The sequence below is a fragment of the Mustela putorius genome, unplaced genomic scaffold, assembly GCF_011764305.1.
Source record: "Mustela putorius furo isolate JIRA1106 unplaced genomic scaffold, ASM1176430v1.1 tig00000585_pilon_pilon_pilon, whole genome shotgun sequence".
NCBI classification, from domain to species: Eukaryota; Metazoa; Chordata; class Mammalia; order Carnivora; family Mustelidae; genus Mustela; species Mustela putorius.
Window position 1 is genome coordinate 7,017,834 of NW_025421424.1, and position 22,936 is coordinate 7,040,769.

General features: G+C 40.9%; 1 protein-coding gene across 1 annotated transcript in view; it reads left to right on the top strand.

Annotated features, from left to right (window-relative positions):
- DENND2C (DENN domain containing 2C) overlaps positions 1-22,189 on the top strand; it is an 83,489-nt gene extending 61,300 nt beyond the window's left edge. The window contains exons 9-19 of the mRNA XM_004769860.3: positions 2,766-2,875; positions 4,434-4,503; positions 5,237-5,314; positions 5,841-5,981; positions 6,750-6,898; positions 8,140-8,317; positions 12,483-12,524; positions 13,420-13,525; positions 18,186-18,422; positions 18,670-18,756; positions 20,325-22,189. Of these exons, the coding sequence (XP_004769917.1) occupies positions 2,766-2,875; positions 4,434-4,503; positions 5,237-5,314; positions 5,841-5,981; positions 6,750-6,898; positions 8,140-8,317; positions 12,483-12,524; positions 13,420-13,525; positions 18,186-18,422; positions 18,670-18,756; positions 20,325-20,356 (1,230 nt within the window). The 3' untranslated portion in view covers positions 20,357-22,189. The remainder of the gene's footprint in view (positions 1-2,765; positions 2,876-4,433; positions 4,504-5,236; positions 5,315-5,840; positions 5,982-6,749; positions 6,899-8,139; positions 8,318-12,482; positions 12,525-13,419; positions 13,526-18,185; positions 18,423-18,669; positions 18,757-20,324) is intronic.
- The last annotated feature ends 747 nt before the right edge of the window (positions 22,190-22,936 follow it).

Below are 22,936 nucleotides of genomic sequence, written 5' to 3' on the forward strand. Positions count from 1 at the left end.
GACCTTGAGCCATTACTAACTGCTCTGTGCCTTGGTTTCTTCATTTGTAAAATGGAAGTAATCATAATAGTGTCTATCCCACTGAGTTGTACTGAGGATTAAATGAGCCATATAAGGCACTTAGAAGAGTGTCTAGCATATAGTCAGCAGTATAGAATGTTATCCTTTATTAGTGAGCGTTTAATGAGATAATATATGTGAAGTGCTTAACACAGTTCCTGGCACGTAGTAAGCACTTGATAAATGGTATTTATTATTAACAATATTCTTTGGGTTTTTTCCCTACCTTATGCCTGAGGGAGCATAAGATTAAAAAACAAATAGAAATCCCACTAGAGGTGGAAAGACTCAAGAAGAAAGGAAAAAGTTTTTTTTTTTTAAAGATTTTTATTTATTTATTTGATAGACAGAGAGAGATCACAAGTAGGCAGAGAGGCAGGCAGAGAGAGAGGGGGAAGCAGGCTCCCTGCTGAGCAGAGAGCCCGATGCGGGACTCGATCCCAGGACCCTGAGATCATGACCTGAGCCGAAGGCAGAGGCTTAAACCACTGAGCCACCCAGGCGCCCCGAAAAGAAAAAGTTTTATATTTTATTTTCTATTTAATTTTTCCTGCTTTTTGAACAAGGGGCCCACAGTATGGTCTTGCTCTCTGCTCTGCAGATGATGTGGCTGGCCTCGGTAGGGAGTAGTCCTTTCACAAAGGGACACTGACTCACGCGCCTTCTTACTCCTTGGACCCCTCCTCTCATTTATGTTATCTGCTCAGCTGCTTTAGGACCTGAGGTTTAAACCCTGAGCTACATGGTACACCAAAAAAGCTAGTGAAGCCCGATTGTATTGCCATGGAATCAGAGACATTTCCTGCGTGACTTTTCATTAAAAAAAAAAAAAAAAGTGTTTGACAACATTCCTACTGTAAATAAGTCTGCGTTTAATTTCTTACAGAATTCTTCAGTGTAGCCTGAGAGCACAGTGTCACAACACTGAGCCATAGAAGTCATAACCGTGTAATCCAGAGAGTCTTGAGGAATCTGATTTCCCAAAAGAGAAGCTCAATTTTTTCTCTGTTTTTCCGTCAGTCTTACATTTGCTGAGAAAGCTTGGGGTTGAACATGTTTTCAACAAAGCTGGAATTAAGGGACTCAGAACCAGCTAAAGACCCCGTGTGACTCTGGCAGGGATTCAGGGCTGTTTCTTTTTTTTTTTTTTTTTTAAAGATTTTATTTATTTATTTGACAGAGAGAAATCACAAGTAGGCAGAGAGGCAGGCAGAGAGAGAGAGAGAGAGGAGGAAGCAGGCTCCCTGCTGAGCAGAGAGCCCGATGCGGGACTCGATCCCAGGACCCTGAGATCATGACCTGAGCCGAAGGCAGCGGCTTAACCACTGAGCCACTCAGGCGCCCTTCAGGGCTGTTTCTAAGTCAAGTTTCTTAGCATCTTCGTGCATGAGGCTCCTCTGAGTTAAGGTGGGAAAGAGCCGATGAAGTCTCTCCTGGTGGTGTTGTGGAGAACCTTAGATGAAGATGATTGTGTGTCATTTAACAATATAAAAATAACAGAGTATGAGATGACCAAAATTTTGTGAGAGTGGTTTTCCAGGGGCACCTGGGTGGCTCAGTTGGTTAAGTGTCGGCCTTCGGCTCTGGTCATGAGCCCAGGGTCCTGGAATCGAGCCCTGATTCGGGCTCCTTGCTCAGCCGGGAAGCCTGCTTCTCCCTCTCTCTCTGCTGCTGCTCCCTTTACTTGTGCTCTCTCTCTCTCTGTCAAATAAATAAAAATAAAATCTTTTTAAAAAATGAATGCTTTTCTGGGGCGCCTGGGTGGCTCAGTGGGTTAAGCCTCTGCCTTTGGCTCAGGTCATGATCTCAGGGTCCTGGGATCGAGCCCCGCATCGGGCTCTCTGCTCAGCAGGGAGTTTGCTGCCCCCTCTCTATGCCTGCCTCTCTGCCTACTTGTGATCTCTGTCTGTCAAATAAAATCTTTTTAAAAAAATGAATGCTTTTTTTCTGATGAGCTTATATTGCAGTGACTCAGAATGGCTGCCTCTTCTGTTTAGTAATTAAATTAAAGGATCTGCTGTAGTATGTTTATTAGGCTTATTATCTGCTTGTTTTAGTACTACTTTTTAAACATCTCTTGGTATAACTAATTTTAGATAGTTCTTTGACATACAATATCAGACTTGCACAGAAGGGTCTTTCTTGCTAGAATTTTACAGGAAGTTGCAAACCAGTAATTAGTTAGAAGAGATTATATGCTAAGGGAAATGATTATATATGGGATAGATTCTAAAAGTAGTATCTTTTCTAAGTAATATTCACCTGCCTTTTCGAAACATCTCTGATTATTGATCAGAGAGTATCTGGAGCTAACTGGGTTTTTGCTCTCAGCATATGATACCATCAATTTTTATTTGATGTCCTGTGATTCATAAAAATATTATTTCCACTAGTATGTGAATCCTGAATTAAGATTCTGTCTCTAGACTAGAAACTATTTTCAGTCACCTCTCTTGCATCAGATTATAGGATCTTCACAAGTAAACATTTCTATGTAAAAATAAGATTCTTTATTCTTAACTCTGTTCTCCGTGTGTCTTCAGTGATTATAGGTCTTGGCCTTCTGGTCTTGTTAAACAATATAAAACTGTGCTGAGATAACTACTTAGGCTTATCAGAGACCTCTTTTCCCGAGACGAGGCTTTTTGTATTTCTAGTCTCCACTTACATAGAATATTAATCACCTAAGACATTACCTTTTTCAGGGTGATCATGGCTTTAAACAGTCCAAAGACACTGAAGAGAGGCTCAAAGTTATCCCCAAATTTTGTTTTCCTGACTCAAAGGACTGGGTGCCAACCTCAGAACTCAAGAGGTAAATATGCTCCTTTATCTGATTTCTGTTTGTTGGAACTGCAAAAGTAGAATCAGAATGTTTGCAAAAAGGGTAGAGCCAGCAGTTAAAGCTACGTGGACACTGTGGCAGGTCAAGGATGCTGTGGGAGGAAAGGAAGAAACAGAATTAGAACATTTCCTATGTGAGTTCAGAAAAGAAAAACACGGAATAGCTTCAGTGTCAAAGGGAAAATGAGTTTGAGAATCTCTGTAGCTTGCCAGTTCTGCAGGGGGGTGGGCAGGGAATGTTCCATTTCACATACAGTCAGAAATGCCACCAAGTGGACAGAAAAAGGAAAGAAGACTTGAGCTTTGGGACTCTCCTTAGAAGGAGCTAGAACAGAGCAATGTCTGCACCTTGTTTGTCCTTCAGGTGGACAGAAGCCACAGTGCAGGTTGTACATTCCCCTGTGAATCTTGTATGAAGGGAAGCTCCAGACTGGGAGGTGTGAGTGTATTGAGAAGGGAAGAGCATGTGGGAACCGTGTTCAATCAATAAACAGTCATCATCTCTGAATCTCAATCTCACTTTGTTCCGAACTATGATTATTGACCATGCTACTGGGGCTGAAAAGCGTGACTCTGGGAAGCATGTCACATGCAGATAACCTGCTGGTGGACAGCCTCCCCTGTGGCCCGAGCAGCTGCTCTGCCCTTCCGTGTCACATCACCTCCTGTCTGAGCTGCTGTGCCTCCTGACCAGTTTGGCCTGATGTCTGCTGTCCTCTCTGAGCCATTGGTCCCAGTGCTCTCATGCTGCCACGTGCACTGCAGCTTCTTTCACACCGGCCTGGCTGCTCTGTACCTGGCTTTCCTGGCTTTCCTCCCTGGCTTTCCTCCCCTAGACCATTTGGAAGACACAGAGGAGTAAATAAAAAAGCAGAAATTATATGTCACTGGCATTCTGGTACTCAGAGATAATAACTATATATTTTGGCGTACTTCGTTTCCATCTTTATTTTTTGGCCATATGTAGACATATGTATTCACTGTTCAGATTTAGATTCCTTTGATTATTAATGAGTTTCTGTCTTGGTCTTCTTTTTGAAAATTATCTATGCAGATCCAGGGAGGATCCAGGGAGGATTGGGTAGTCTCCTATTAACTTTTTTACACCAAGGATCTAATCCTTGGCCTCTCACTGTTCCATAGGACCTCTCAGGCCTAAATGGAAGAATTTGGAAGGACAAAAGAGCTTATCCAAGTCCTTCACAGCTCACCTAAATGTTAGACTAAGTTGGATATTCACTAAAAGGAAAAATAGGTTTGATTCCTAGCTAGAGTGGATGAAGAAGAACGTAAAAGCAGACAGTGGTGTCAGCGCGTCTCCCACACATACATGCTCACTCCAGTGCCAGGCAAGACATTCTCAGGCCTGGACATTCTCCCTCAGGAGGAAGGTGACTTGCAATTAATATAGTATTAATGCCTCCTCTCACATCCCAAAATGACTGTTGGACAGTCCTTTTCAGTCGTCTTTTCCATGAAGAATGCCCTAAGTGATTGTTTGGATCTCAAACTATTAACTGTTTTTCCAGTGAAACATTCTCCTTTGTCTTAACTGGTGAAGATGGGAGCCGGTGGTTCGGTTACTGTAAGAAGCTCTTGGTAAGTACCAGACTTGGGCTATAGGTGGGGTTGGTCAAGTCCGACTAGAAACTTCGAAAACCTTATTACTAGATGAGTTTGAGGGCTACTTAATGATCTGTGTATTAAAGAGGCTATGTTGGGGTGCCTGGGTGGCTCAGTCAAGTGTCAGCCTTCAGCTCAGGTCATGATCCCAGGGTCCTGAGATCGAGCCCCACATCAGGCTGCCTGCTTAGCGGGGAGCCTGCTTCTCCCTGTCCCTCTGCCTGCCCACTCCCACTCATGTTCCTGCTCTGTCTCTCTCTCTCTCAAATAAATAAATAAAATCTTTTAAAAAGGAAAAAAAGGTATTTTAACTTTAAATAGTAACAGCAAGATTGGAGTTAGCCAGTGTTCCAGAATAAGAGGGTTACGGACTTTTATTTATGTGTTTGTTTGCTTGTTTTTTATCTGTTCGTAGTAGATGAAACCAATGACAGAGTGGCTAGAGATCAGTCTGGGTCTGTCTGCGGGTGGACTGCTGGGAGCCAGTCGTCGGAGCTCTGAGCTACTTTGTTCTTGCTTAGGTGCCCCCACTAAAGCTGGAATAAGTTGTGCTGTCACATTTTAGCATTTTCCCATCCATCTTTCAGTGTTCAGTGAGCATGAGATCTTTGGTTCCTGCTCGGTACTGAAGACCACCAAGAGCATGTTAATAATTTCCATGAACAGGCTTGTGAGGCTTCATGGTTGCTTTGATGTTCTTTTCTTCTAGCCGGAAGGCAGAGGGAAGCGACTTCCTGAGGTCTACTGCATGGTTAGTCGCCTTGGCTGCTTCAACCTTTTTTCCAAGGTGAGTGCAGCTTGCACCCTGGGAAAGGTGCTAGTTTTTTCTAGGCTCTAAAGAAATTTTTATTTCTGATGTTGTCACAAGGCAATGTCCAGTGATGTGGCCTCTAACATATGTGTTTAGGAAGGATTCCTAGTAGGAGATTAGAGCCACAGGTTTACATTCACGTCTCTAATCCAGGCGCTGTTTTGTCATCCTGTTTGGTTTGCTAAACCTCCCAGCTTCAAGGAGAGCATAGCCTGAAGCTCCTCTTGTCTCCGGCCTCTCCCAGACCCCACACGGCAAGATATGATTGTCAGGGTCAACAAAAGGGGCTCCTCTTCTGCAAACGAGTTGATTTATTTGAGTAACTTTTCTTGGGGTTGTCAAGATACCGCGAAGACATATGATGGCTTTAATGGACCTGTATTCATTGCAGAAGCTTATCGGTCTGAAGATCTTCTGGTGTGATTTTCAAGTTTGTGCATCACGTCTGGCAGTTCCTTATGTTTTTGAGTCCCTCAAACACTAACATATGTTGTGTGTGTAGATTCTGGATGAAGTAGAGAAGAGACGAGAGATGTGTCCGGCACTGGTTTACCCATTCATGCGAAGTGTCATGGAAGCTCCTTTCCCAGCTCCTGGACGTACCATCACAGTTAAGAGCTACCTCCCCGGGGCTGGCGATGGGGTAAGTTAGCTCATTTTGAAAAGGTTTGATAGGCACCAAAAAGCAGGCCTTACACTAACAGGCGTAGTTTCCAGAAGCCTCACAGCATAATTTTCCCTTTTCCATAAACTATACAAAATAGAAATGTCCGATTGATCTATGAGATAGTGGACACTAGACCTAGGAGCCAGAGATTTCAGTCACTCCTAGAATGAGCCCCTTCCTAATAATTTCAGCATGATAAATGAAGATGATACATGCTATGGTCAGGAGGGATAAAAGATTTTTTTAAGATTTTATTTATTTATTTGAGAGAGCACAAACAGGGGGAGCAGCAGGCAGAGGGAGAGAAGCAGGCTCTCTGCTGAGCAGGGAGCCTGACATGGGGCTCGATCCCAGGAGCCCGGGATCATGACCTGAGCCGAAGGCAGATGCTCAAGCGACTGAGCCACCCAGGCACCCTGGGATAAAAGATTTTATCAGAAATTTACAGTACAAAAGCAAGGTATTGGGGGGCACCTGGCTCACTCAGTCGGTAGAGAATACCATTCTTGATCTTGCAGTGAGGAGTGTAAGCCCCATGGTGGGTGTAGAGATTACTTAAAGAAATAAAATTTTTTTAAAAACTATATTCATGATAAGGTATTAGGTCTTGGAATTAGTGGAGGCAGTTCACAAGCTCTGTAGCAAAACCTGTATCCTGAATTTAACCTGTGAAAGAATGACATTGATGTTGTCAGGGATCGGTTTCTAGTCTGAACTCCCCTGATTCAGATTCTTTCATTTCAGTCCATTGAACTCTGCCGACCACTGGATTCCCGACTAGAGCATGTTGACTTTGAATGTCTCTTTAAGTGCCTGAGTGTGTGCCATCTCATCCGGGTCTGTGCCTCCCTCCTGCTGGAACGGAGGGTAATCTTTGTCGCTAACAGCCTAAGGTAAGAAATGCATAAAATGTCACTTCCTATTGGTATTTTACTTGTTCTCAGTGTTTTAAAATTTGGGCATATTCGGGGCACCTGGGTGGCCAGTGGGTTAAAGCCTCTGCCTTCAGCTCAGGTCATGATCCCAGGGTCCTGGAATTGAGCCCCGCATTGGGCTCTCTGCTCAGTGGGGAGCCTGCTTTTCCCCACCCTCTGCCTATCTGCCTACTTGTGATCTCTGTTAAATAAATAAATAAAATCTTAAAAAAAAAATTGGGGCATATTCAAAAACTGAAGATGTCAGTTACCTAATGCCATATGGACATAGATAATTCCAAATGGTAAATAATCCTAAAGCTGTTTGCATTAGGCTATAGCAGTGACTTTGGGATTGCAAGTAATTTATGTTTATAAACGTGTTTTACTTAAACTGTTGTTAAAAATTCAGCATAGGGAATATAATCAATGGCATCGTAATAGAGTTATAAGGTGACAGTAGCTATCCTTGTAAGCACAGCATAATGTATGGAGACTTTGAATCTCGATGTTTACACCTGAAAATAATGTAATGTGGGTCAGTTATACTCAGAATTTTTTTTAATAATTGTTATTGCTTTTCTAAGTACACACGAATTTTTAGCAACATAAATTATGGCAAAAAGCTGGTTAAGACTAAAATCTTGGGGCGCCTGGGTGGCTCAGTGGGTTAAGCCGCTGCCTTTGGCTCAGGTCATGATCTCAGGGCCCTGGGATCGAGCCCCACATCGGGCTCTCTGCTCAGCAGGGAGCCTGCTTCCCTCTCTCTCTCTCTGCCTGCCTCTCCGTCTACTTGTGATTTCTCTGTCAAATAAATAAATAAAATCTTTAAAAAAAAAAAAAAAAGACTAAAATCTTTCAGGGTGCCTGGGTGGCTCAGTGGGTTAAAGCCTCTTCCTTTGGCACGGGTAGTAATCCCAGGCTCTCTGCTCAGCAGGGAGCCTGCTTCCCCCGCTCTCTCTGCCTGCCTCTCTTCCTACTTGTGATCTCTGTCTGTCAAATAAATAAATAAAATCTTTAAAAAAAAAAAAAAAGACAAATTTTTCAGCAAGTTAAGTTAAAAATTTTAATAAAATTTTAAAAATGGGTAATCACAGCATCATTAATCTGTGATCAGTGATCACTAAGTGTTGTCAGTATATAATTCTGTAACATAACATCTGAACCATTCTCCATGCATTGCTCAGTATGTGACACCATTTGCTTTCTTCTCTGGCTAGCACCCTGTCCAAATGTGGCCATGCTGTGGTTGCCACACTGTATCCATTCACCTGGCAGCATACCTACATTCCAGTCCTCCCAGCGTCTATGATTGACATCGTGTGCTCACCCACCCCATTCCTTATTGGAATCCTGTCTTGCTCCTTACCACAGCTCCAGGACCTACCCATTGAAGAGGTGAGATGGGAGAAATAGTACATATGGAAAAGACAGGGCACTGACAAATGAAAATGAATCACCTTTGAGAATGATGGAGCTGGGGGCGCTTAGGTGGCTCAGTGGGTTAAGCTTCTGCCTTCAGCTCAGGTCATGATCTCAGGGTCCTGGGATGGAGCCCTACATAGAGCTTTCTACTCAGTGGGGAGCCTGCTTCCCCCTATATCTCTGCCTACTTGTAATTTCTCTCTCTCTGTGTCAAATAAATAAATAAAAGTCTAAAAAAACAAAAAAGGAATGATGGAGCTGGGGACACCTGGGTGGCTCAGTCGGTTAAGTGTCTGCCTTCAGCTCAGGTCATGATCCCAGGGTCCTGGGATCAAGTCCCACCTCAGGCTCCCTGCTCAGCGGGGAGTCTGCTTCTCCCTCCTCCTCTCCCTCTCTGATCTCTCTCACTCAAACTCTCTCTCAAATAAATAAAAATATTTTTTAAAAAAGAATTATAGAACTGTCATTAATATTAATACATAATTATTATCTATATTATGCTATCATGTTTTTGTATTGTTTTATTGAGAAAAATTCTGTAGTACACATGAATCTGAAGTTGTATCTTATTTACAGTAGTGTGCCTTGGGCTCATTCTTGTGTTACTCTGAAGGGTAGGTCTTTTTGTTTGTTTTAAGACAAACAAAAGAACAACTCTGGGTAAACTTAAAAAATTGTTTCAGGGGCACCTGGGTGGTTCATTAGGTTAAGCGTCCAGGTCATATCAGGGTTGTGAGATCGAGCCCCAAGTTGGGGGCTTAAGATTCTCTCCCTCTCCCTCTCCCTCTGTCCCTGCCCCCCACCAATTTTTTCAAATATAATACACATATAGAGAAGTGGCCAAAACAAAGTGTACAGCTCAGCAAATTTACAAAGTGAATGCTTATGTAACCCATGTTGGAAAAGGATGGAAGCATCACAGCCACGGAAACAGTGCCAGCACCTGGAGAAGTCTGCATCATGCCACCTTCTTCACTGGTCTTTCCTCACATCCCATGATAGGAAACCACTGCTTTGACTTTATGGTGTTCATTTACCTGTTTTTCTTTAAAGTTTTACACCCTAGGCATTTATTCCTAAACAGTGGAGTTCAGCTTTGCCTGGCTTTATGCTTGTTATGAATGGACTCATATATATTTTGTCTGGCATCTTTTGATTACCATGATGTCTGTAAGATTCATCCATGTTGATGAGTTTAAGAGTCATTCGGTCATTCTAATTCTGGGTGGTATTCCATTGTGTGAAAGTACTGCAACTTTTTATCCATTCTACAGATGATAGACATTTGAGTTGTTTCCAGCTTAGGGTTATGACGAATAATGCTGCTATAACTATTCTTGTGTACGACCCTTAGCACATATGTGTTTGCAGTTCTAAAGTATATCCTTGGGCTTGCTGGATCATAGGGTAAGTGTATCTTCAGCCTCAGTAAATAAAGTCAAACTGTTTTCCAGAGTAGTTCTGCCAACTTAAACCCCTCTCTACTGATGTACAAGCATTCCTGTTGTCCCACACCCTTGCCGACACTTGTTATCATCAGTTTGTGTAACATAACCTATCTGGTATTCTCTTTTTGGTTTAATTTGCATTCCTGATTACTCTTGGGGGTGAGCATCTTTCTGTGTTTATTGGCCATTCAAATATCATCTCTTAAAAATTCATTATCTTTCTTTCTCCTGGTTGATTTAGTAAGAGGTATTTTATATTCTGGATATCAGCCTCTTTGTGGCATGTCTTTTTATTCTCCAAAATGGGTTTTTTTTTCATGCATAGAAGTTCTTCATTTTAACATAGTCAAAATTATCCATCTTTTCCTTTATGGTTAGTGTGTGGTTTTATTTTATTTTATTTTAGTGAGCTGTTTATGTTTGTCTTTATATTAACTTCATGGAGATATCCTCCTATATTACCTCCTGGATACATTGGTTGCTTTATTACTGTGCCTTTAATTTTTTATTCTAAATCCTGGCAGTTGTTTTTTTTATGTGTACGATCGGAGGTAGGGGTTATTATTTTTTTTTAATAGGGATAGCTAACTATCCTAGTACCATTTATCTTCCCTATTACCCACCTTTTTTTTTTTAAGGTGGTGCTTTCTTTTTTTTTTATTTTAAACTTTTTTTTTAAGATTTTATTTATTTATTTGACAGAGATCCCAAGTAGGCAGAGAGGCAGGCAGAGAGAGAGGGGGGAGTAGGCTTCCCTGCTGAGCAGGGAGCCCGATGTGGGACTCGATCCCAGGACCCTGGGATCATGACCCGAGCTGAAGGCAGAGGCTTTAACCCAGTGAGCCACCCAGGTGCCCCAATTACCCACCTTTTTTATATTGAGCTATAATTGACATATAACATTGTTTTAAGGCTTAGGTGTACAACATAATGGTTTTATAGATGTAAATGTTGTGAAATGATTACCCCAAAAAGCAACACCTTACATAATTACAATTTTTTGTTCTTGTGATGAGAACTTTTAAGATCTGCTCTCTAAGCAACTTTCAGATAGACAGCACAGTATTGTTCACTGTAGTCACTGTGCTATACACTGTGCTTTATCTTATTTATAAATAAGATAAAATTTTTATCTTATTTATAAGATAAATAAATAGCTTATTTATCTTATAACTGACAGTTCATGCTTTTCCACGACCTTCACTCACTTCACCCATCACCCACCCACCCCCACCTCTGACAACCACCAATCTGTTCTTTGTATCTATGCGTTCAGGTTTTTAGATTCCACATATAAGTGAGATCAGATATAATTTCTTTTACTTTGCCTGACTTATTTCACTTAGCATAGTGCCCTCTAGGTCTATCCATGTTGTCATAAAGGGCAGAATTTTTTACATTTTTATGATTGAATAATATTGATATTATGCATATAACATGAATATTATATATTATATATATCATATCTTCTTTATCTGTTCAACTACCAGTGAATACTGATGTTTTGTCTTTATTTTAGCTTTTGTAAATAATGCTGTAGTGAACATGGGGGTGGAGATATCTTTTCAAGACAGTAATTTCTTTCTCCTCCTCCCCCTCCTCCTCCCCCTCCTCCTTCCCCTCCCCCTCCTCCTCCCCCTCCTCCTCCTTTCTTCTTCTTCTCCTTCTTCTTCTGATAAATGCCCAGAAGAGTGATTGCTGGATCGCATCCACATAGCAGTTCTATTTTTAATTTTTTGAGGACCTCCATACTGGTTTCCATAGCAGCTGTACCAGTTTGCATTCCCACCAGCAGTGCGTGAGGGTTCCTTCGTCTCTACATCCTCACCAACACTTGTTATTTCTTGTCTTTTTGGATAATAGCCATTCTGACAGATTGAGGTGGTATTTCATTGTGGTTTTGATTTGTATTTCCCCGATGATCAGTGGTGTTGAGCATCTGTTCATGTGCCTCTTGGTTGATTTGCCTGTTTTGGAAAAATGTCTGTTCAGTGCCTCTGCTCATTTTTTAAAGTAAACCCTACTCCCAATGTGGGGCTCAAACTCATGATCCTGAGATCAAGAGTCATACACTGCACTGACTGAGCTAGCCAGGAGCCCCTGCTGTGCTCATTCTTAATAGAATTGCTTGGCATTTTGTTTGTTTTGTTTTGCTGTTGAGTTCTATGAGTTCTTTGTATATTTTAAATATTAACCCTTTATCAGACATGTAATTTGCAATATTTTCTCCCATTTTATAGGTTTCCTTATTATTTTTTTGATGGTTTTGATAGGGATTACTATTGAACCTCTAAATTACTTGGAATAGTGCGAGAATTTTAACAATATTCTTCTCATCTGCAAGCACAGAATATCTTTCCCCTTGTGTTTTTCAGTTTCTCTCATCAGTGCTTACTGTTTTCAGTGTACAGATGTTTACTTCCCTGGTTAAATTTATTCCTAGTTATTTTATTCTTTTTGATGGAGTTGGAAATGGGATTGTTTTCTTAATATCTTTTTCAGATAGTTCATTGTTAGTGAACACAGCTGATTTTGTGTTAATCTGAGCCATCCAGGAGTCCCTGAACTTAATTTTGTTTAACACTATTTCCATTGCCTGAGAGAATCAGTAGTAGTGTGATCTAGTAGTGCCTAATGTATGTGTCTGTGAATGTCTCTGGTTTAACCAACCTGGCTGCTTGATCCCATAGGTGCTGATAGTTGATCTCTGTGCAGACAAGTTCTTACAGGAGGTAAGTGACAAATGAGCTGATTACATAATGGATGAGGATAATAGGACAGAAAATATGTGAAAGTACTTAGAGAAGATGACTCAGGCCAGACTTTTAGTTCCTACACATGCTTGACACTATGGCCAATCATACAGGATTGACCTGAAAATTGAGTTAGGTTTATAGCTATCTCTCCCAAAGAAGGAAGGAGGAAAGAGATTAAATGTCATTAGCAAAAGAGGTAACTCTCCTTTGACGTCCAGATGGGTTGGTGTATATACCTCTAATTTAATTGAATTTAACAAGCATTCAGCACTGATTATTTCCAGTTACTCTGTTATAATCTAAAAGTAAGACATAGTTTGAACTCTCAGACCTTATAATCTAATGATGGGAAAGGGGAGCAGATATAGTTGTAAAGTTTTAGAAACAGTGTCATAGAAATGTCTACAGGGTAAAATAGGGACAAAAAAAAGTCATTTGGTGGGTATTTAAAGTGGAAGGGAGAGTTAGCAAAGCCTTCTTAGAGCAAGCACCCTGTGTGGAACCTGTATATAAGTTTGTGAGCACTGAACACAGGGTGAAAAGAACATTTCCCAAGACTTTGTCTCCTTTCAAAATCAATTAGCTCATAACTTACTTGTGGATGATCCTTGTAGTACAGTGTAAGACTTGCAGATGAGAGATGCTTGGTGGAAAGGTGCCAGAAAATGTGATAAGACATATTTATTTTCTTAATGTAGTTAAGACAATTAATATATGTGTACCATCACCATACTGAATTGTGCTCAATGTAGGGAAGGAAGGTTCAGACTGAGTCTTTAGTCAGAATCTATACAAAGTCACCTGTGGAATTTTGGGGACCTAATTAGTGTACGTTGGAGACTTTCTCTCACAGCTAATTTCTTCTCTTAAGGTATCTGATGAGGACGAAATTCTACCTCCTAAACTCCAAGCTGCCTTGATGCAGATTTTGGAAGAACGGAATGAAATCTTGGCTCAGGAGCAGAATTTTTCACCAGGTAGGAGACAGATGGTCTGAGGACTCAAGGTCAACACAGTAAATACTGACTGGACTCCCAGCACCTTGCTGAAAGATGTACAGGAGTATGCCATTGCTTAGGATGTGGGGAGCTTAGAATCAGCTTCCTCGCCGCCTCTCCGATGTGCTAGTCTCCATCTATTTCAGTACTTGGACACTTGCTGTGTTCCAGTTCTGGAATGCTATTCCCTGGGATGGCCACGTGGCTCCTGCTCTATTTTCCTGCAGGTCCATGCTCACATGTGACTCAGTGAGGCCTTTCCTGACTGTCCTTTTAAAATGGTACCCATTCTTGGGGCGTCTGGATGGCTCGGTCATTGGGCATCTGCCTTTGGCTTGGGTCATGGTCCCAGGGTCCTGGGATCCAGCCCCGCATCAGGCTTCCAGCTTGGTGGGATGCCTACTTCTTCCTCTCCCACTCCCCATGCTTGTGTTCCCTCTCTTGTTGTCTCTCTCTGTCAAATAAATAAATAAAACCTTTAAATAAAATAAAATTGTACCCATTCCCTTAATGCTGCCACTCCACTTCCCTGCCCTTAATTTCCTCCAGGGCTTTTATTGTTGTCTGAATTGCTAGCAACATCAGGCCCATGAGAGCAGCGACAGTCTGTTTTGCTTTATCTCCAACACTTTAAACAATAGTCAGTAAGTAGGTATGAGGTAAGTATTTGTTGAGTAAGGGTAAAAAATATTTACTGAGCTACTTACTCTGTACCAGGCCTTGTACTCAACACCTAGCATACATCTTACTTCATCCTTGTAATAGCCTTACGACGCAGGTCTCATTATTTAATCCCCTTTTTTTACAAATGAGAAAACTAAGGCTGTTTACTGGTGGGGAACATTAAGGGAGGAGAAGGTTCAGAGAAATAATTAAAAGTTCAGTTCCAGGGGCGCCTGGGTGGCTCAGTGGGTTAAGCCGCTGCCTTCGGCTCAGGTCATGATCTCAGGGTCCTGGGATCGAGTCCCGCATCGAGCTCTCTGCTCAGCAGGGAGCCTGCTTCCCCCTCTCTCTCTGCCTGCCTCTCCATCTACTTGTGATTTCTCTCTGTCAAATAAATACATAAAATCTTTAAAAAAAAAAAAGTTCAGTTCCAAATATTGAGATACCTATTGGATGTCCAATACATAGCAGACATTCAATTAGAGATAACAAGTAGGCATTCATATACTTGAATTTGGGATTCAGGGGAGAGATTTGAACTAAAGACATACCTTGAGAAGGTGCTGGGGTTTTTTTTTAATGTATTTTTATTTATTATTATTATTACATATATATATATTTAAAGATTATTTAATTATTTATTTGAGAGAAAGTGAGAACAAGTGGGGGGAGGGGCCCAGGGAGAAGGAGAAGGAGCAGCAGACTCCCTGCTGAGGAGTCGGGGGCTTGATCCCAGGACCCCAAGATCATGATCTGAGCCTTCAGCAGATGCTTAACTGACTGAGCCACCCAGGCACCCCTAGAAGTTGCTGGTTTAAAGCTGTGGAACCAGATGAAGTCACCCTATAGAGTGAGTATAGATAGAAAATGACAGATTTAAGGGTTGAACCCTGAGTCGGCTGGTAATAGTGTGGTCAGATTTCCAATGTTTGGTAGTAGGGAAAAGGCAGAGGATCCAGCAAAAAATGATTACAAGAACAGCTAGTGAAGGGGGAGAAAAAAAAAACAGGGGAAGTAATACTAGAGAAGTCGAGTGAAGAACGTATTTCACAAAAGAAAGTAAACAGTTATTTCTAATGCTACAGAGAGGACAAGCGAGATGAAGACTGAGGATTGGTGGATTTGACAATGGAAAGAGCTTAGAGACCTTGGTAGCAGCAGATTCAGTGAGATGGTGGGAAGAAAGCAAGATCAGGGAAAGTTCAAGAGAGAATTGGAAGGGCATTCAGCTTTTTGTAAAATTTTAATGGAATTAGAAAGGGCCAAGAATAGTTAAGTAAAAGAACAACATTGAAGGGACTTCCCTCTGAAACATCAAATTAATCATGAAGTCATAGTAATTAAGACTGTTTGGTTTTGGTTCAGAAATAAATAGAGCAAGGGAATGAATGGAGTACACAGGCATAAGGAAACTTAATTTGTGTCAGCACCAGCATTGCCTATCAGCAGAAGAAGAATGAACCATTCAGTAACCAATAGTAAGGCAGTTGGTGTTCCATATGAAAAGAAATGGATAGGATCTATACCTCACCCTACACGCAAAACTAATTCTAAGGAATTCAAGTTTTAAATGTTAAGAGTAAGGACTCCCAGCTGGTAAAAAAGAAAGGATTAATTTGACACTTAAATTTTTAAAATTTTTAATCCTTAAGGAACACCATGAAAAAGAAAAAAACAAGCTACAAACTAGGTGAAGATACTTTCAACAAATATAACACAAAGGAGTAGTATCCAGAATTTATTTTTAAAAATTCTTAAAATGTGGGGCCCCCAGTGGCTTGGTGGGTTAAGCCTCTGCCTTCGGCTCAGGTCATGATCTCAGGGTCCTGGGATCGAGCCCCATATCAGGCTCTCTGCTTGGCAGGGAGCCTGCTTTCCTCCCTCTCTCTCTCCGTGCCTCTCTGCCTACTTGTGATCTCTGTCAAATAAATAAATAAAATCTTAAAAAAAAATTCTTAAAATGCAATTTCAATAATAAAAAGATGAACAACTCAATAGAAAAATGGGGAAAAGATACAAACAATCATTTCACCAAAGATGAAACATGAAAGGCCAGTAAGTATATGGAGAGATGTACAGCCTCGTCAAAATCTGGGAAATGTAAATTAAAACCACAGTGAGATACCATTTTATACCCACCATACTGGCAAAAGTTAAAAAGTCTGACAGTGTCAGGAGTTGGTGAGAATGTGTAAGTTATTTCAGCTGCTTTCGAAAAATAATTGGGCATCATCTAGTCAACTTAAAGGTGTATATATCCTACAACCTGACAATTCAGGTTTTAGATATATACCCCCAGAGAAATTCTGGCACATGATAATTAGGAAACAGGTAAATAATTTTCAAAGTAGCAGCATTTTACGTGATAGCAAAACCTAAAAACAACCGAACTGTTCATTGGCAGGAGAATATAGCATTTAAAAAAGCATCTTAAAAACATATATAGACTAAAACAGTAAGTTATAGAAGAATATGTTTTATGTAATGTTCAAAGATGTACAAAACCTAATAGTTTGTTATGGGGGTTGGCTATGTATATATGCACTGGAACTGTAACCTAAAGCAAGGACAAACCCAGTATCACTGATAATGGTCGCCCTCTATTGGAGAGTAGGGGGAAGAACACCTCGGAGAGGGCATTCTTACAAATCTAGTTTGTAATCAAATGGAATGCCAGAAGAGACCTTAGAGATCACCTAATCAGCCCCCTCATTCTGCAGATATAGGAAGAGACCAACCAGGGGTAAAGTGAGTTGCACACCATTACACTATTGCTTCATGGTAGAACTCTTAAGTACACCTAGGTCCCTGATTCCCAGTCCAGTATGGAACCCATGGAAAGAGTAAATGACATGACATGGAGAAGCGGGGGAATACTATTAGGAATGGGAGAAAAAAGAGGAGTCTAAGTTGAATTTGAAGTCTAAGCCTGGAACATGAAAGGCAGTGTATTTCATGTTACAGTGGTTAAGAAGCACCTGACTAAGCACCTGACATGGGAGTCTGGCAGCTTCTGTACCCTGTACCAGATGAGCTGACCCTGGAGAATGTCTTTATTTTGAGTGTCAGTTTCCTCAGCTGTAAAAAGGAAATAATACTTACTTCACTGGATTATTTTATTTATAAAAGCTCTAAATGCAGTGGCTGACAATATCTTAAGCACTAAATAAATTATTATGGAATAATCATTGCTTATGAAATGAGAAAGTTGAGAGAGAACGGTTTTGGTGGAGAAATACAATGAATTTGGTTTCACACATGTTTATTTATTTGATTCATATTTTACTAATCTCCAAAGGCCCTTATTTGAATTTTAGACAAATGGAATTTAAGTGCTGATGGGACAACCAAATGATGATTACCCATAGGTAGCCTGAAAATGTAGAAGGTGAGTTCTGGTGACATATATAAGGGTTAGAGACATAGGTTGAGAATTATCAACATGGAAAGCCAGCTCCCCTTCTCCATACTAGTAAGCTCTTTAGGGAGGGAATGCTGAAGAGAGGTGGTCTGAGGACCATGCTAGGAAGAGGAAGAAGAGGCAAGAGAAATACAAATGTTTGGTCATAAGAGCAGGAGAGGAATCCAGAAATCAGGAGAGTATGAAGTTGTGGGAGATGAGGAATGAGGAGAAGGTTAACACAAATGCAGCATAGAGTTCAAAGGCGAGACAGATAGAAAAGCAGATTAAATTTGGCTGGCACTCCCTGGTGGCCTTTGAAAGAGCAGTTACGGCAAGATCACGGATGTGCAGTCCAGGCTGAAAGATGGAACAGGAGTATATGTGGGTAGAAAATCAAAGTAAAAATATGAGCTAATAGTGTTTTGTTGCTTGTGGAGTGTGCAAGGAAGCTAAGAATGAGGATTCTCAGTCCTTCAGTCTGTGATTTCTTATGCATCACTTTCATAACAATTTCCCATAAATATGAACTTAAGGGTTTTTTTTTTCTTTCTTATTTTTCTTATTTTGCAACAGATGTGACACTCAACTCTCTGGTGTCCGAGGCATTTGTGAGGTTTTTTGTGGAGCTAGTGGGACATTATTCTTTGAGCATGACTGTCACTGAGCGTGGGGAGCGTGTATTCCAAAGGGAACCATTCCGTAAATCCCACACCTCCCGAAGTGTACGCCACTTCCTGGATCTCTTCATGGAAACACAGATGTTTGCCGGCTTCATACAGGACCGAGAGCTTCGGAAAAGTGGGGTGAAAGGTCAGTTTCATCATAAGTTCTCTCCCTGTATTTAGTAAGCCCTTTGAGGGTTTGAAAATAATATAAACAAACAAAAAAAAAATGGTATGAAACTACAAGCGCTCAAAATCTGAGTTATTATGGGAAATAATTCTTTTTAAAATTTTGTTTTAGCTATGGAAGCACATTGGTAGTAAGCTGCAGAATTTTATTTAAGTGATTTTTAGTAAGTATTGGACAGTTTCACCAGCGTGAGTTTTCCTTGTAGGTTTGTTTGAGGTCCGGGCCCTCCAGTATTTGGAAACAATTCCAGAGTCCGAGCCCAGTGGGATGAATAAAATTTTGCGGAGTCTTGGTGAGTTGTTACGTTTTCTTGTTAAATAATGTGACTAAAAAACCTTTTGCAGAAACTGTGCCTTATCACAAAAGCTTTATAATCAAATCAATAATATAACTTCAAATAGGCTGACCTGAAACCATGACTGTACTTCCGAATTGTTTTGAAGAAAAAGAAGTCTTTCTCAGAGGTGGGGATTCTTTCATCAGAGTTGTCCTTGGGTCTGTTTTCCTCAGATAACATGCGAATTTGCATATCATAATTATTAATCTTTTCTAGGTCACATCACTTTGAAAATCTCATAAAAACTGGATCTTTGTCTCAGAAAAGTATGCTAGAACATACAAATTTGCATATAATTATAGAGTATTCATGGACCCTCCTGAAACCCATCCATGGACTCCAGATTAACACCTTTTAGGGGGGGCGCCTGGGTGGCTCAGTGGGTTAAGCCGCTGCCTTCGGCTCAGGTCATGATCTCAGGGTCCTGGGATCAAGTCCCGCATCGTGCTCTCTGCTCAGCAGGGAGCCTGCTTCCCTCTCTCTCTCTCTGCCTGCCTCTCCGACTACTTGTGATTTTTCTCTGTTGAATAAATAAATAAAAATCTTTTAAAAAAATAAATAAAAACACCTTTTAGGGGTGCCTGGGTGACTCAGTTGGTTAAGCAACTGCCTTCTGATCAGGTCATGATCTTGGGAATCCCAGGATTGAGTCCCACATTGGGCTTCCTGCTCAACAGGGAATCTGTTTCTCCCTCTGACCTTCTCCTCTCTAATGCTCTCTCTCAAATAAATAAATAAAATCTTAAAAAAAACCAAACATCTGGTTTAGAGGTCATCTGAGGCGAAAGAGGATTTCCTCCAAGTCTAATTTTACACTTCAGAAAGAAACACAGATGTTTCTGATTTTTCAATTATAATAATTAACTTTTTATTATCCTTTGTGATATTGGGGAACAGTGGTGTGGTAGCCCAAAACAAGGAAGAACTATATTCCACGCTGTTTATATTGGTCCTTGAAATACGTAACCCCTGGTAACTAGACTTGTCATAGGGGTCATTTTGTAGTGTATGAAAAAATTTCAAACCACTATGATGTACACCTGAATCTAATAGGACATTGTATGTCAATTTTAATACAAAAAGAAAAAAATACATGCCCCTAATTAAAGTAAGGACTTGTTCTTATGCCTCGGTTGTTATTTCATCTTTATACCATGAGGTTAGATCATACCACTGGTCCTGAACTCTAACTACAATATTTTAATCTCTGGGGAACATAAATGAACATTTTCCCCACTGCAGGCTCCAAGAAATCTCTGGGGATCAGGCCAAGCAATTTTAACCTATAGTCAAGGTTGAAAGCCACTGGATTAGGTGAGGTCAGAGCTCTCTTCTACCTCTACAATTAGAGACATGGTGTTTGTTTATTTCTTTGGTAGTTAAACACATCACATGCTAGCTTGAGATGGCAGCTCACTCGTGCGCTGTTCCAAATGACTAAGTCGTTAATCCCTTGCCTCAAATAATGTACAATAAATAAAAATGAACTATTGAGAGTTCACTCTACTTCTTTCTCCCTTTAGGAAGTAAGATGAAATTTCTGCAGAAGAAATGAAATCTTTGATAGACTCTCTCCATCTTAAACCGAAAGTGCCAAGAAAATATTTCTCCAAGAGTTGGGATAACCTGCAGTGGCCTAAAAGATCCTGGAAAGATGAAAAGGTTACAAAGTGGGCCTGGTCCTTGGAGGAGGATTCTCCTGTTGCTGCTGTATAATCACTGGAGGATTGCTGGGAGTAGTCTGGAACCCATGTTCTCATTACTCTGCCTCCAATTTTTCTTTTCAGTGGCTTTTTCTATTTGATTCTTGGTCTCATTCTTTGTGTTATGTGCTTAGTCTGTGAAGGCACTTGTTTTTTACTAGGGAAAGATTTGGTGTTGGATTTAAAAAAAAAAAAAAAAACAGCTCAAAGATGAGCACAGTGAGAGAAATGCTGGATTGAAGGTACTGGGGAAGCATGATGGATGTGCAGAGTGCACCCTACACACGTCATTCTCATCACTGAAATATCACCATGGCACCTTGAAAACTATGGGCTGTTGGAGCTGAGCTAAGGAATAGATTCCTCATATATCTCTAGTTTTTGTTTTTTAATCTAATGTTCTATCTGAGGGAATCTAGTTATTAACACTGTTATTGAGTATCTTATACAAGTAGACACCTTGCAGCCCCTCCTCCACATCGTAGCTTGTCAACATTAAACTTTGTGGGATTATAGCTAATGAAAATACCCTTTGAAGAGCATGAGAACTCCTTCCCCTTTTCTTAGTGTCCCCCAAGTGCCATGTGTGATGTATATCTATGTCATCTTACTCAGTCTTTAAGTCAACTTGATGAGATACTTGCATCTCCATTTTATTAATGAAGAAACTGGAATTCAGAAAGGTTAAGTAACTTGCCCAAAGTTCTACAGCAGAGCCAGAATTGAAGCCACGACTGTCAATTCATGAGCACAGAGAAAGTTGGTTAGTTCTGCAGATGGAAACTTGAGCTCTGTGAGATTATAGCTACTGAAAAGGTTTTCTTTTAAACTGAAGCATACCCGAGCTGATTTTCAGCTCTGAGGATAAGGGACATCAAACTATAGGAGCCTAGATGACTCACTTTTGGTTCCCCTAGAATTGGACTTTTTGCCCTAATTGAATTGGGACTCAGACTATGAATATTACTGGGCATTCACCGCATAATCACCCTGAACCTTAATACCTACAACAGCAGTAGTGATTAGGAGGAGGAACTTATCAATGATGGTTTAATTTTCACTGATAAATGTTACAGCAGATGTCAGTTTGTTTTCTTCAATTCCTGCTGAGGGTTTTAACTGGCATAAAAATATTTATTCGAACTTAACAAAACCTTTTAAGTTGTATTATGATACAGTTTATTGAGTTGTACAGTATTGTCATTACAGCCCATTCAGTTGTGCATGAATGAACCTGAAGCAGACCCCATTTAAGACTGGTGCTATATAGTTCTTATGGGTCTAGAAAATAGAACTGAGCCTATGTCTTGTTAAAAAAAAATGTTTAAGCATCTTACCCCAGTGGGGTTCTTACCAGACATCTCTCCATTTGCCACTCCAATCCTGAGGGAAGAATGAGTAATTGGGAATTGTTTATAAAACGGGGGTAGGTCTTAGGGTGGTGAATCCTGACCGTCCCTCTGTGAGGAGACCTCGCTTCAGGGATGGGGGTCCTAGTTTATCCCGGTGACCTGAAGCTGCTTCCTTTTCTTAGGTCTGTTTTATCTTGTTTTTGTAAAGTTTTATGAGTTCTGGACATATTTGTAAAAGAATCCCTCAAGACTTGTATAAAATGTTGTTTACAGATCTTTTAATGAATAAACAAAAAATTGGAGAATTTTAAATAAAGTTGCTTAAGATGTAAAGATCTCTACTTCGCATAAATCCATAACTAGCACATTAATCTAATGATAGGATTAGACAGTCCGTGGCCAGCATTTCTAGGCTGTTGGCAGACAAAGCCCGAGTCTTGATCGTAGACACCGGGCAGGGTTTGCAGTCCGACTACCTTATTTGGCCTTGGCCTGCTTCGTGTATGGGAGCTGGGGACAGGGCAGAGCCGGCGCACCGGCAGCCGCAGGAGTGGTTGGGAGGCAAAGAGGAACACGAGTCTGTTTCCGACAGTCCTAAAGACAAGTGAGCGGATTTTATAGAAGCCTCGAAGGCAAAATGACAGGATTTGTTGGAGCTGGAGTTGGTGGGCAGTTTTTAATCTCACCCTGGAGGAAAAGATCAGGTTCCTTTGTTATGTAGACCCTAAAGCTTCGCAATTTTAACTGGCTACTGGCGCCGACCTCCAGAATCTGAAAAAACTGCATTTATCCAATGCAAGTGTTCTCAGAACGAAGAATAGTGAGGGGTACAGCAAGAAGTGCAAGGGGAGAAAAAACCGCCACAAAGCAAAAAGTTAAGGGTTGTAGGTGGAAGGTTAGGGGAGTGGGAAACCTGTATCCCTCTCCCTGCCAAATCCTACTGCTAGTTCCTCCAAAAGTTTTAAACCATCCCGGTACCAGACACCAGCTTCCTCCAGGGAACGAAAAGTCCCAGTTCCCCTCCAAAGTGCTCCCGGGTGGAGGCAAAAAAAAAAAGGAGCACACTGGAGGACAGGAAAT